Source organism: Polyodon spathula, chromosome 11 (genome assembly GCF_017654505.1).
Source record: "Polyodon spathula isolate WHYD16114869_AA chromosome 11, ASM1765450v1, whole genome shotgun sequence".
Lineage (NCBI taxonomy): Eukaryota > Metazoa > Chordata > Actinopteri > Acipenseriformes > Polyodontidae > Polyodon > Polyodon spathula.
The window spans coordinates 31,347,852-31,360,767 of NC_054544.1; the positions used below are offsets into that span (position 1 = coordinate 31,347,852).

The window sequence follows — 12,916 nt, forward strand, 5'->3', positions numbered from 1 at the left end:
TAATAGGTGTAAAGATCCATTATATCATTAAAATATATCATTAAATAAACCCAATAACTACAAATAAGAATTAAATAAATCAAAAGGGTATTTACGCAATTTTCTGATTTAAATAGGTTAAAAACTTATAAATGACTGTAATTTACTACATGCTAATAATCTTACTATGATTTATGGTTGTGTGTTGCCCCAGGCACTGATTAATATAATGAAATATAACCTCCTTCCCTGGCAAAAGGATTATATTTAGTCTGAATTAATGAGGTACAACATGATTACACAGTGCTCCTGGAGGCTGAATGAAAGGCTTGTTTGTCATTCCGAGATTACATTCTTTGACAGATGACTCAAGTAGAATGAGTTGTGGTTGTATTAAATGACATTTATGGTACTGATATATCCCAGAATTATCTATTCTATTATTCTAGTAAAAAAAAAAAATAGAAAACTTTTTTCAGTTTATTCTGGCATCTTTCGTCTCTCTCCTCGTCTCCACATTACTCTCTCTCTCTCTCTCTCTCTCTCTCTCTCTCTCTCTCTCTCTCTCTCTCTCTCTCTCTCTCTCTATATATATATATATATATATATATATATATATATATATATCTTTATGCATCTTGGCGTCTTTGTCTTTCGTGTAAATGGTAGGCTGAGGCTACCATTGTTACAGTCATAATAAGTTAGCGATATAAAACTAACGACAAGTTCAAGATTTTTGTGGTGATCATTCTATGATGTCATACTATTTGAGAGAGAATAGAGAATAAATAATCTTCTGTTGTTACACAATGATGTGCCTCTGAGATATCTATTTCCACCACAGAAATCAGACATTTTCTCGCCTGTGAAAAGCCACCCTTTGCTGATAATGCACATGAAGGTTGTACATTTTACACCACGGTGTATTTTTCCGCACAGTCATCACATACAGTAAGTAATAACTGTACGTGGTATCACATCAGTAAACCGGAACTGCAAACGACTGCAAAATAATTAACAAGCAGACACAGCCCCCAAAACATATGACAACTGTTTGTTGTTATGTGTTATTAAAAAAGTCAAAAAATAAAATGTAAAAATACCGGTATAACATAAAATATTTTAATAACAAATCACAAACAGCACTCTACGTTATGCCGTACACCGATAAACACATACATCAGATGACCGCACAACGTGATTGGGAAGTTTCTCATGTGATTACGAGTTGGTGTTTTCTTCGGGAGGTGGAAGATGGCGGAGCGAGAACAGGGTAGACCTCTGCTGGAGGGAGAAGATGATTTTGAACCTTACCCTTCAAGTAGCAAATACGACATTTGTTCAGAGAAACAGCTGTCGGCGTGCTGTGACCCCAGCAGACTGCTGCACAGAATTGTCGTGTTGATATTCATGTGTTTTTTAGGGTTTGGTAAGTCGCGTCTGACTGGACACTAAATTATTTAACGCGTTAACAATAGAACGTTTCCTCATACTTATAAATAGCGTAGAAAGGATTTTATAAAATAAAAAATAAATACTTCAACCACTTGATAATAATAACCTTACGAGTGAATGTGTGCGGTATGCAAACAAACAGCTTTATTTATTTAGTCTAGTTCAAGTTCAATATTGGCATGTGTCAGTAACAATGTGGCTGCTGCCTGGCTTTGCTGTAGGGAGTGTTACATTTTTAACAGAGATACAAAATATTAACAAACTAAAATGGAGACTCGAGGCAATTTAAATAAATAAAAAGTTTTGTACTATTAAATCTCCCATGTCATGCCAACAGATACTTCAGGGCATAAACATTAGCAGTGTAATGCTTCTAATCCCCTACAGTGCAATTGGCACAGTGTTACACTATGAGGCTGAATTATTAAAAAAGTGTAACTTGAATAAATAACCACTGTAGATCAACTCTGGTCCAAGTGCTTAAGGCTGTTCACAGCACTATTCCTGTTTAACCCTGCCTTTTGCAGCTTGGATACAGTAATGCAGCTACAGTAGCGAACAGCAATCGTATTACGGTTAGTTTAATTTGCAAACCGTTATAACAATGTCTTTGCAATCTGTATGGTGAAACTTGGTACGAGGCATTCCCAAAGCACAATCAAGACAATGCAACTAACCTAGCCTTTAAAATATCACATGCTGTATAGCTTCTGTGGGAATTCTTTTTAGTGGTGAGTTTTGCAATGGATTTTACATTGGTTGCTGTGTTTCTGTCTGTAAAACTCCAGGAATGGTGAACATAAGAATTACTGTTTTTTTTTTTTCTAGGTAGCTACTTCTGCTATGACAATCCAGCGGCACTGCAGACGCAGATAGTGCAGGTAAACCAGCATATGACAATATAATAATAGAAACCATTTAAAATCTGAAGATTAATCAAACTCCACTAGTTTGTTATGTGTGTGTGGGTAGGTAAAGTAAATTATGCAATTTAATTCAAATTAAATTCTCTAGAGCTAGTGGATTCTATGATTATGTTGTCGCTGGTTTTATCTAGTACCTTGGCCCAGCGTTTCCATTAAGTGTGACAGTTAATAAGGGTCTCTGTCACCAAGACGAGAATCAACAGACCTAGAATCAGATCAGGACATGGACGTGGCACAATGCCAAGCCCTGTGTCGAATGCTAGCTTGTTAACAGAATTCATAATAATAATAATAATAATAATAATCAATGTGGTATGTCAACATGTAGCCCTTCTGTAAATACAGTGAGTTTACTATGTGAAGACAAGCAAGCAGGTTACCTGGGTCTGTGATATTTCTTTTTGTTTGCATGAGTTTGTTCTTCGAATAATCCTTGCAATGTTTAAACAGAGGTGAGCAGCCCTGGTCAAATTAGAGACAAGTGATGCAAACAGCCACCTGGAGTTAGGTTGCTAAAGCTTTAAAAATATAGAGCAGTTACACTGAAGGTGTTATCACATTTTAGACAAATATACAGAAAGATTGTGAGTATTTCATTTATGGTCCTGTGCCTTATTGTACAAACATGGTGCTACACTGCAGTATGTATGTGTGTGTGTGTGTGTGTGTGTGTATGTGTATGTGTATATATATTATATATATATATATATATATATATATATATATATATATATATATATATATATAATATAATATTAGTCTTATTACTATAATATATATAAATACTTATATATAATAATATAGTTATTTAAGAACTATCATAATCAGAATAATTTAAATGTCTAATCATGATCTTGTAAATACACCTGTTCAATTTAAGAAACAAGAACCAGACAGCTAAATACTATTAATCAAGGTCTCTTAAGCACTCAGATTGTACCATTAACTTGGAATTTAAAAGGGAAAAAGTTTAGAACTGGAGTCCACGCTCACAATTCTGCTGCCAATTGTTTCCACATTGATAGGCTTGCACTGAGACTGACCATGCTGGAGTCCATAGACCTCTGTAATAATGCAGCATAGTGTAGTTAACTTGCATCTAATTATCTGGTGTGCTTTTGCTCACTTTAATCCTGTTATGATATTTGTTTGACAGGATATGGATCTGAATACGTCCATGTTCATGCAGTTGTATGCATGGTATTCCTGGCCAAATGTTGTGCTTTGCTTCCTTGGAGGGTTCTTGCTGGATCGTGTTTTTGGTATACGGTAAGCAGCTAAAAGAAAGCCATGGAAAGTATTTTTTAAAGTATCTTTTGTAATTGCAACATGCCTTGATACATAAACATGTAGGATTTCAAGGTTTATGTGAAGGTGACAGAGAATGAAACATGCCGTACAAAGATGTTAACAGTCTTTAGTATTTATGTCTAATATAACAGTTATGATATTAAGCCATAAGCATACATACAAAAATATGTGACCCCTTCCTATATCCCTTCCCATACATAAAAACACATTGTGTTTTGTAACACATAAGCTGACCCCTTCCTGGTGACTGAAAGCATTGTTTGCATCTAAGCATCTACTGCATGGAGGATTTGTAACACTGATGAAAATAGAATTAAACCTGGAAATATTGGCAGGGTGGTTGGGTGTTTGCATTGGCTGCTGTATATATGTGTTCTGACATTATCTGTTCAAACCATTACCTGCTTGTCTTCATGTATTCATTTCATGAACCATTCCCTCTTGTTTTTCAGGGCTATGAAACTATTTTTTTTTCTTTTCTTTGTTCATTAATTATTGAAGGTTTCAGTATGAGACCTGAGGTCAGTTATATTTACAATTACAGATGAATTGCTTGCTGAAATTCAATTGCAAGATGTTTACTCTATTCTAAATAACCCAGCAATACTCACAGGAACAAATACATCAAAATGGTTTTGATTTTTTCTTTAGGTTGGGAACAATCATTTTCAGCCTGTTTGTCTGTGTTGGACAGGTAAATGTGTGTGTGTGTTTTTCTATCCATTGTTTTAGCAATAATTTAGTCAGTTAAAAGTCTAGTTGTTCGTTTTCTGTTTAAAATACTTTAAAAACCTACCTTGTTAGATTTGACTAAATCAAACCCTTCAGTAGAAAAGCATGACTTTTAGAATTCCCATTTCTTCTTGAAGTAGTCATTAATCTTGAAATATTTTGCTTCTGTAGGTAATATTCGCTGCTGGTGCTTTTTTTGATGCCTTTTGGTTGATGGAACTTGGGCGGTTTGTGTTTGGGTAAGATTACATTTTTCATACATCAGCTCAATGTTCTTGTTTGTAAATGCAATATTTAGTTTGTTTGTTATTGTACATATTTAATGCACCGTATTCTACAATTATCTTGGTCAAGTTCTGTTGCGAGTGTGGTCCCATATAAATTACTAGTTTTACTGCTACATTTCCATTCTTGTCATATAAATGATTTCTATCAAAATTGCCCTTCACATTACAATGCATGACAGGCGACAGGACATCCTTTTTTTTTTTTGTACAGTCTGTTAAAACAATTGTTTTAATATGTTTGATACAGGATAGGTGGAGAATCCCTTGCTGTTGCACAAAACACATATGCTGTCAGTTGGTTTAAAGGGAAAGAACTGAACCTGGTGTTTGGTCTTCAACTTAGTATGGCCAGACTGGTAAGTGTAATGAGTTGGATCAGTATTTTTGGATGTAAGTAAAGTGAAATATAACTGGAATAATTCCTGAAAAGCAAATAGTTAAAATGATTGTTTGGCGGTGTGTTTGGTTCAAGTTTACAGCATGTATGTAATATCTATGGCTGTGCTTAAGAGAGAGGTACACTTTTTAGGTCACTGTAAAGCTGACATTAAATTCAGTATGAAGCCCAGAGATTGCCCCTTGCACGGCTGACTTCTGGGGGAAAAACTGCAAGTCAGCTTGCTGTTGCTGATTGTACAGCTGCCAGCAGGTCTTTTACTAATTCCAGTTTGTACACTGGCCACACACAGCTGTTTCCTAGATGTTTTTTAAGCGGCATGCTTTGATGTTGAAGGGGTGCAAATGTATTATAGAATTGTTGTTCATATGATAGACCAATGTAAATATATGCTTTATTTTACCCATAGGGCAGCACAGTAAACATGAATATCATGGGGTGGATCTACTTCAGTATAAAAGGCTTGGTAGGCTCTCCAGGCCACATAACACTTGGAATAACTCTGCTGATTGGTGGGTGTATTCAGTGTACTTTTATTTCTTAGGTTAGCAACCACATTCGGATACTAATGTGTCAGATTTCCAGACAAAAAAAAGTTGTGAATGCAGCTGTTAAAAGTATTCATTTCAGTAGCACTGTTGTGTGCAAACGTGTATGCTGGCCAAGTTTCACATTTGATAATTCTAGTACTGTACATGATGTGTTTTGACACATTGTGGTAATGTTATCTAGTTAATTCTAGAATACACTTTAAAAGTCCTTATTTTTATTTATTTTTTAAGGTTGTGCAACATGTATTTTTTCTTTAATCTGTGCGTTGCTTCTTGGATACCTGGACAAAAGAGCAGAGAAGATTCTAAACAAAAAACAGGGAGAGACTGGTGAGTTGTGTGTGCGTGTGTGTGTGTGTGTGTAGTCTAGTGTGACGATTTCAATAAAGGATCATCGTCACCGCACTTTATTTTCCCTCATTGTGGATATTTTCCATCCTGTGATATTTTTTTTTGTTTGGCATGATTTTAAAAACAGGTTTTTACTTTTTAGAAATCTCTTATCCAGTTAAAGGAACTGGCCTATCCTCAATGAGTAGGTCCAAGTAAAAGCTCACTTGTATTGCTGGTTCCTAGCATAGTAAACCTAAAACCAACTGCAGCATTTTAGTGAAGCTTCAAATCCTCTATCAGGACATCCCTGATAGCAAGATGTGGTATCTCTGTGGATCGAACAATCCTGCTGAAAGGGTTGATGGGATTTGAAGTTCTGATGTCCGATAAAGAACGAAAGCGGGAGGCGAGGGCCAGGCAAAATAAGTGAATGCATAGTGGGGGCGCATACAGTGCCAGAGACAACAGCGGTATTATTAAGGGATCTGTCTGCCACATGTTATATAACACTAATGTAAGGGTTTTCATTTTGTGTTGGTATTTCTTTTATTTTAAATGTGTTTCTCTTGTCTGTAGGTGAAGTGATCAAGCTGTCCGATGTGAAGGATTTCTCAATATCCCTCTGGCTGATATTCATTATCTGTGTTTGCTATTATGTAGCAGTTTTTCCATTCATTGGACTTGGACAGTAAGTGGGAAAAAAAAGGATATTTAACAGAGCACTGCAATAAAACTAACGACATGTATTACGCAAACTAACGTGTGGTATTAATGCAGTTGATGGGTTACTACTCTTGGTTGACTTTAATGGGCTTTTCTGGCAACAAAAAGGCCTTTTAGTCTCCATTTTGAAAAAGTCACCCTGCAAGTATTTTACTCTTGTAAATAATAAGCACTTCAGTTCTATCAAATTCTTGGTTGCTAAGTGGACGTTCATAAACGGGCAGCAGGCATGTGTAGTAATTGACCTTCACACTGGCAATCCAGAAATCTTCCAGTCAGAGTTATGATCTGGAAAGTGAAAATGTAAGTGTTATAATATCCAATTGTACAGTGCTTATATATAAAATATTTATTTATTTTATTGAAGGGTTTTCTTCATCGAAAAGTTCAGCTTTTCTCCAGAACAAGCCAGAGCAATTAACAGGTACAGTAATGATAGTTTAAAAAGTTGTTGGGCAAGAATGAGTGTGAACTAATAACTGTTTAAATAAACGGATAGACAGTGTAAACTCGGGTATTGGTTCAGTTCCAGAAGATGAAGTTCTATCCTGTAGATCTTGTGAAACCCTTTGCCAAAGACAGTTCTCTTGATTACTTGACTTTTTTTACATGTTGTGGCACAGAGTGGCAGTTATAAATGGTACAGGACTTACTTTCAGGGGGAAAAAAAGGTGCAGGCAGGATCTTTAAACATATCTTCTAAAGCTCACTGGGATTGTTCATCCTGAATGCAATTTAAAAACACCGAAAGATTTATTTGCTTTAGGATCCCTGTGCACAAGCTCATTTGTCTCTGTTAAATATTGGTTAAGCAAATCGTGTGTTACACTTTTCTCTCCCACTCTCCCTTTCTTCCCTTTAGCATTGTGTATATTATCTCGGCTCCGGCGTCGCCTGTTCTGGGATTCATGGTGGATAGAATTGGGAAGAATATCATCTGGGTTGTGTGTGCGGTTGTAACCACTCTTGCAGCACACATGATGTTGGCATTTACCTTCTGGAACCCTTGGATTGCAATGGTAAATTAAAACATAGTTTGTGAACTGTTTCTCTATGTATTTAATTATTGTTTTGTGTGTAACCTATTAGTTGTTGAATTTAGTGTAGTAAAATGACAAGCCAATGAGCCTGCTTTTCTACCATTTAAAAAAGAAAAAAAAAAAGTAGAACATTCCAAATACAAACAGTATATTTGTTTTTAATCTCCAGAGCTTACTTGGAATTTCCTACTCCTTGCTTGCCTGTGCACTCTGGCCAATGGTGGCTTTTGTAGTTCCAGAACATCAGCTGGGAACTGCCTATGGCTTGTAAGTAATTCACCTGAGATAGATCTTAGGTATATTTTACCCACTTCACAGAAAAAATCCATTGAGTTGATATTGTGATCCTGTGAATGTAACTATTATGGGTGCAGCTTATGCTTTGTATGATCTTGAGTTACAGAAACATTTTATCTGAACTGACCTTGGTTACCTTGGCATTTGGTTACAATTAGAACTGTTACTTCATCTATTTACTGGTATGTTTATTATTGTTTTGTTTTGTTTTTTAGCATGCAGTCAATACAAAATTTGGGTCTTGCATTGATTTCTATAGCTGCTGGTTACATATTGGACGATCGTGGTTACTTATTTCTGGAGGTCTTCTTCAGTGCATGTGTGTGCTGTAAGTATAAACAATCCATTGCCATTGCATTATTAATATTATTTATACATGTTTATTTGGGTGTGTAAAAGGGACCTGCAACAAGCTTGGTAAGTTTGAACTGAAACGGAAACCTGTGTCTGGCTTTACTCTGTTTATGACACAATAAACAAAATATGGTTTGTATTGATAGCTTCTGTTTGACGTTTTTTTTCTTTCTAGTGGCGTTGATAGCTGTGGTTATGCTGTATTTTGTTGATCTTCTGAGAGGTAATACATTAAAATAAAACCTTCATATTATGGGCTTCTGTACCCCCAAAATAACCAAGGAAGAACTAAACATGTTAAACCCATTTTTGATCCCAGGAGGGGACCTCAATTTGTCAGCAAAGAAGAGAGGACAACTTCAGCCGGTTCCTGATGCAGAGTAAGTAAAATGGAGTATGATCTACATATCCAGATGACCCTAACACATATGATAATGTAAAGCCCCCATTGCAGTATTGCACATTTTATTTTTCAAATGTTTAATATACCTTATTTTGGTTTCCATTAGAATTGTAATCCATACCACTGTGCCAAAGCAATTCTGTTATTCAAGGATTTTGAAGCGAAATGTATTATCTGGAAGAGTATTATGAAGCTCCCTAAATTTAATTGCTTTGTCTGAATTTTAAGATTTGGTTATGGCACTGCTGTATGTCTCATGATTGAGAGTCCAAAGTAATTGTCATGTTCTGCTGAGCAGCTGGGAGCAAGGCAGGATTAAGAGTTCCTTGGTGATCCAGTATTGTCACATAGCTTTAACAATCTCTCTTCTGTAAGCATTGCATGCAGTAATCGCACTACGCTTTAAACACTGAAGAAGTCGTTGTAAAAAAACAAAATCCCAGGTGTTCTTGTTGGTTTTTAAAGTGCAGGCTTTCTAGAAACCACTTCACTTTTTTTCCAGAATAACTTTCACTATAATAATGTCTTGCAGATAAGGATTTTGAATAGCATCCTTCATCCCTGAAGTAGACATCCACTGGTCACCAATACATCAACCTGAAGAATCTGTGTTTTTTGTTTTGTTTTTCTTCTTCCATCCTGGACATTAACACAAAGCTATTGATATGATTCGTTTCCAAAACGAACTTGCTTTTAATCTGTTTGGATTAACTTTACAGCATTTCTGTATAGTCCTGTCTTCAAGTTGATGGTACATGAGCACTGCGTTCAGAAATGTATTTTGTGATAGAGTACAGTTTAGTTCAGATATGTGTACCTTTTTATGAGCTTTCTTTACTTTTATAGGGGCCAGAAAGGTGTTAGCATGTTTTTTTTTTTTTTTTTTTTAATAGCAAAATGAAACTCAAAACTTGTAGCGCTCATTGAATTCTTAACCATTATATTTGTTTTCCTAGTGTTTTTATTTATTTTATTTGAATACTGGTAAGTCACTCTTTATAGATCAGATATTTATTGGGCAAAAAGATACAGAAAACCAGCTTTACTGGTTAACTTTTTTTAAAAGCATGCTAGGGTCATCGTAAAACCCCTGACAGGAATGTTGTACACTTTTTCTAAATTTATGGACTGCCGGGCAGTCGCACTTATACGTAAGCACTTACATAATATTCTTTCAAATTGTAAATTGTTCTGACAAAATACGTTGTTTTATCACAGCTGTGGTAACGTTAAATCTAACGCACGTAATCAAGGGATTGACTCGCTAAAGAGCTGTTTATAGTGTCTAACGATAGTCTGAAACTTTACTTCTGTGTGTCTAAAACTAAATGGGTCTACCTGGCAACTAATGACAAATAAAATCAAATTGAATCAAAAACGTCCTTTCGTCTTGTTTATTTACGATGTAACCAATTTATTTAGACCTCATGTCAGACAAAAGCAACAGGTTTGGTTAATTTGCATGTAATATTTTCAATACTTAATCATTGGTGAAGTAAATACAGTGTACACCCTAACATTGTTAATAACCCTGCCGATATAATTTCAGAACTGAGCAAAGGGAGCGTCTCCTGCAACAGAATAGGGAGGATCAGGCTCGGCTGAGACCAATGTCTGCGTTCAGATTAAGAAACCGCTACCTTTCTAGACTTGGGGCACAGGTACAGTATGGAGGAAGTGATGCGTTCATTTTATTGATTTTAAATGAATGCTGGATGAATAGGAAAGGGTTAAGTAATGTAAGATGGAAGGTGTGCTTGTGTCTTCTGTGTATTCAGAAAGTATGCTTGTAAATGATCACATTATGACATGAAGGGGAGTAAAAAATCAGAACCTCTTTTGTCCATGGGACGTTGAAGAGGTTTTATATAAACTACTTTACACTACAGGATGTGTAATTGCTTTATTATTAGTATTATGATGATCTCTCCTCTCTCTCTCTCTCTCTCTCTCTCATATTTATATATAAAATGTGTGCTGTGATCATTATGACCACCTTGTTTTTTGTCTGCAGCTTCCAGACCATTATTGCAGCCACCTGTCTTCACTCTCATACAGAAGTGTCCTAAAGTAGAAGCCTGGTAAATTGTCTGCTCATAATGCCAGGAAATATGCGACTTGCATTCAACCCTTCAACACCTTCAGACAATGTGATTTTCTTGTTATGTATACTGTTAATTGGGAGTTAGTGCTAATATGTTTGTATGTGTACCTACACTACCAAACCTTTGCAAAGTTTTAATCATGCCAGCTGTTACAGGTGCATATGGGAAGCACCAAAAGATATGTACTTTTGTTATAAAATTGAACTTTATTAGTCCGCAATATAACAAGTATCCAAAGAAACTACTTTTGGAAGGAGTAATTAAATTACTGATTCAACTGACATGACACACACACACCTTTTGATGAAGTGATGTTTTTTTTCTGTATGAAATAAATGAATGGATAAAGGTTAAAAATATTTTAAAACTAAATACTTTTTTTGCCTCAAAGTTTAACAATTCGATGCTCTTTAATTGTTTGTTGCCGGACAGGAGAAAAATAAAGATACATGTAAAGTAATACAGAATAATATCTTGAATGCTGTCTTAAACATGGCCAATACATTACAGCAGGTACGTTGTTTTACTTCAAACCTGCAGTGTATGTATAGGTTACACTAAATTGCAATGAGGACTATGGTATATTTTAAAAAGTGTTCACATCTAGAACAGAATTAGTTTTTATAGGTTTGTTGTAAAAGAGTTTTAGGAAGTCATATTTTATACTCTTGGGAGATCAGATGAGAATGTTCAGTTTACTTTGTAAAGTATTTGACTTTTGCCCATAATGCACATTTCAATGCAGCTGGAACTGGAGGATTCTGAAAATGACAGCAACCTTGTGTAAAATCTGCCTAAGTACCATTCACCTTGTTATACCTGGGTATCTAATATGATTGCAATGGAACCTTTACCTTTTTCACACTGCCTAAATAATACACAGTACTGGGATTGCCATGTACTTAGGTAGTGTGAAGAGGGTAACGGTGTGCTTGTGTTTGTTGTTTTGTTTTACATTGGCTGTGATCACATTAAATAAAACATGGTAATAAAATTGAATACAAGCTTGTTCTATTTTACAGTGCTGTGTATTTAAAGTACACAATGGGCTCTGTTGAAATAATGAAATAGTGTTGGGGCTAAATAATCATGGTACACAGAATCATGTTTCATTTGATTCATCTAGAGAGCTGCATCCTGAGCCTAGTTTGCATGTGTATCCTGTCAAAAGAAACAAGCGTACAAACTGATAAATACAAATTACAAAAAAAAAATAAATATTGCTAAAAGTTCTAAAGGCTTTGTGGTTCTAAGTCACTTCCCGTAGTGTAGTTTAAACTTCATCTAATGCTGTAGCTGAAATCAATGCATGTAATCTTCAGTACAAATGAATTGATACCAGGAAGAAATAGTATGTATTAAAGTTTAAGGGTTGACATGCTTGTGTTGTCTTGTTTACTGGCAAGTAAAATGACTTGAAAGACAAAAAGTACATATACCCCCTTTTCAGTAGACAGTATGAGGTAAAAAAAAAAAAGGCTTTCCAAAAAATAAAAATGTAATCAAATAAAGCAAACTACTACACCATCAACACATAACCCTAACAATTCCCCAAACAGTACTTCAACCCCTGCAGCATTTGTAAAGCAAAAGGCACAAATTAGTGTTACATCAAAATTACTAAACTATTTTATCATAAATATAATATACAGGGTGATTAAAAAGTACTTTTACCACATCAATGCGCCATATGTGGTAAACATACTTTCTAATCACCCTGTACTTCTGGACTATCAGTAAAATGAATTCACTTAACAAAAGTAATTCAAAATTACAGCTAATCTTCTAGTGCAGGCAGAGGAGAGGTCAGGTGGGGTGTAGGGAGATATGAGGGTCTGAAGGTAGCTGGATTCAGTCTGGTCAAGGCATCAGTAGGTGAGTACAAGAGTCTTGAACTGGATGCGAGCAGTAATCGGGAACCAGTGGAGTAGCGTGGGAGAAGTGAGGAAAAGAGAACATCAGGGTAGTGGATGCAGGGAGGCCGGCCAGGACAGAGTAGCAGTAGTCTAGGGGAAGACAGAGA

General features: G+C 35.6%; 1 protein-coding gene across 2 annotated transcripts; it reads left to right on the forward strand.

Moving 5' to 3' along the window:
• The first annotated feature begins 1,150 nt into the window (after window positions 1–1,150).
• On the forward strand, window positions 1,151–12,249 carry LOC121323283 (major facilitator superfamily domain-containing protein 1-like). Of its 2 annotated transcripts, XM_041264251.1 has the most exons (17): window positions 1,151–1,408; window positions 2,263–2,315; window positions 3,517–3,629; window positions 4,323–4,365; window positions 4,575–4,642; window positions 4,938–5,046; window positions 5,497–5,599; window positions 5,870–5,968; window positions 6,548–6,659; window positions 7,062–7,118; window positions 7,557–7,713; window positions 7,904–8,001; window positions 8,247–8,359; window positions 8,561–8,608; window positions 8,705–8,765; window positions 10,338–10,449; window positions 10,803–12,249. In XM_041264251.1, the coding sequence occupies exons 1-17, from the start codon at window positions 1,234–1,236 to the stop codon at window positions 10,860–10,862; spliced, it is 1,581 nt and encodes a 526-aa protein (XP_041120185.1). In that variant the 5' UTR covers window positions 1,151–1,233; the 3' UTR covers window positions 10,863–12,249. The 2 variants fall into 2 exon arrangements, with proteins under 2 accessions (XP_041120185.1, XP_041120186.1); XM_041264252.1 differs by lacking the exons at window positions 10,338–10,449; window positions 10,803–12,249 and adding an exon at window positions 9,321–10,331 and having other exon boundaries at window positions 1,155–1,408.
• The last annotated feature ends 667 nt before the right edge of the window (window positions 12,250–12,916 follow it).

What these genes read in the sequence shown, in the direction of transcription:
- LOC121323283 (XM_041264251.1), top strand. Translation starts at nt 1,234, where the DNA reads ATGGCGGAGCGAGAACAGGGTAGACCTCTGCTGGAGGGAGAAGATGAT. An exon ending in CAAAAAACAGGGAGAGACTG is followed by an intron (nt 5,969 to 6,547) that starts GTGAGTTGTGTG and finishes TCTTGTCTGTAG; the next exon opens with GTGAAGTGATCAAGCTGTCC. An exon ending in CTGGGAACTGCCTATGGCTT is followed by an intron (nt 8,002 to 8,246) that starts GTAAGTAATTCA and finishes TTTGTTTTTTAG; the next exon opens with CATGCAGTCAATACAAAATT.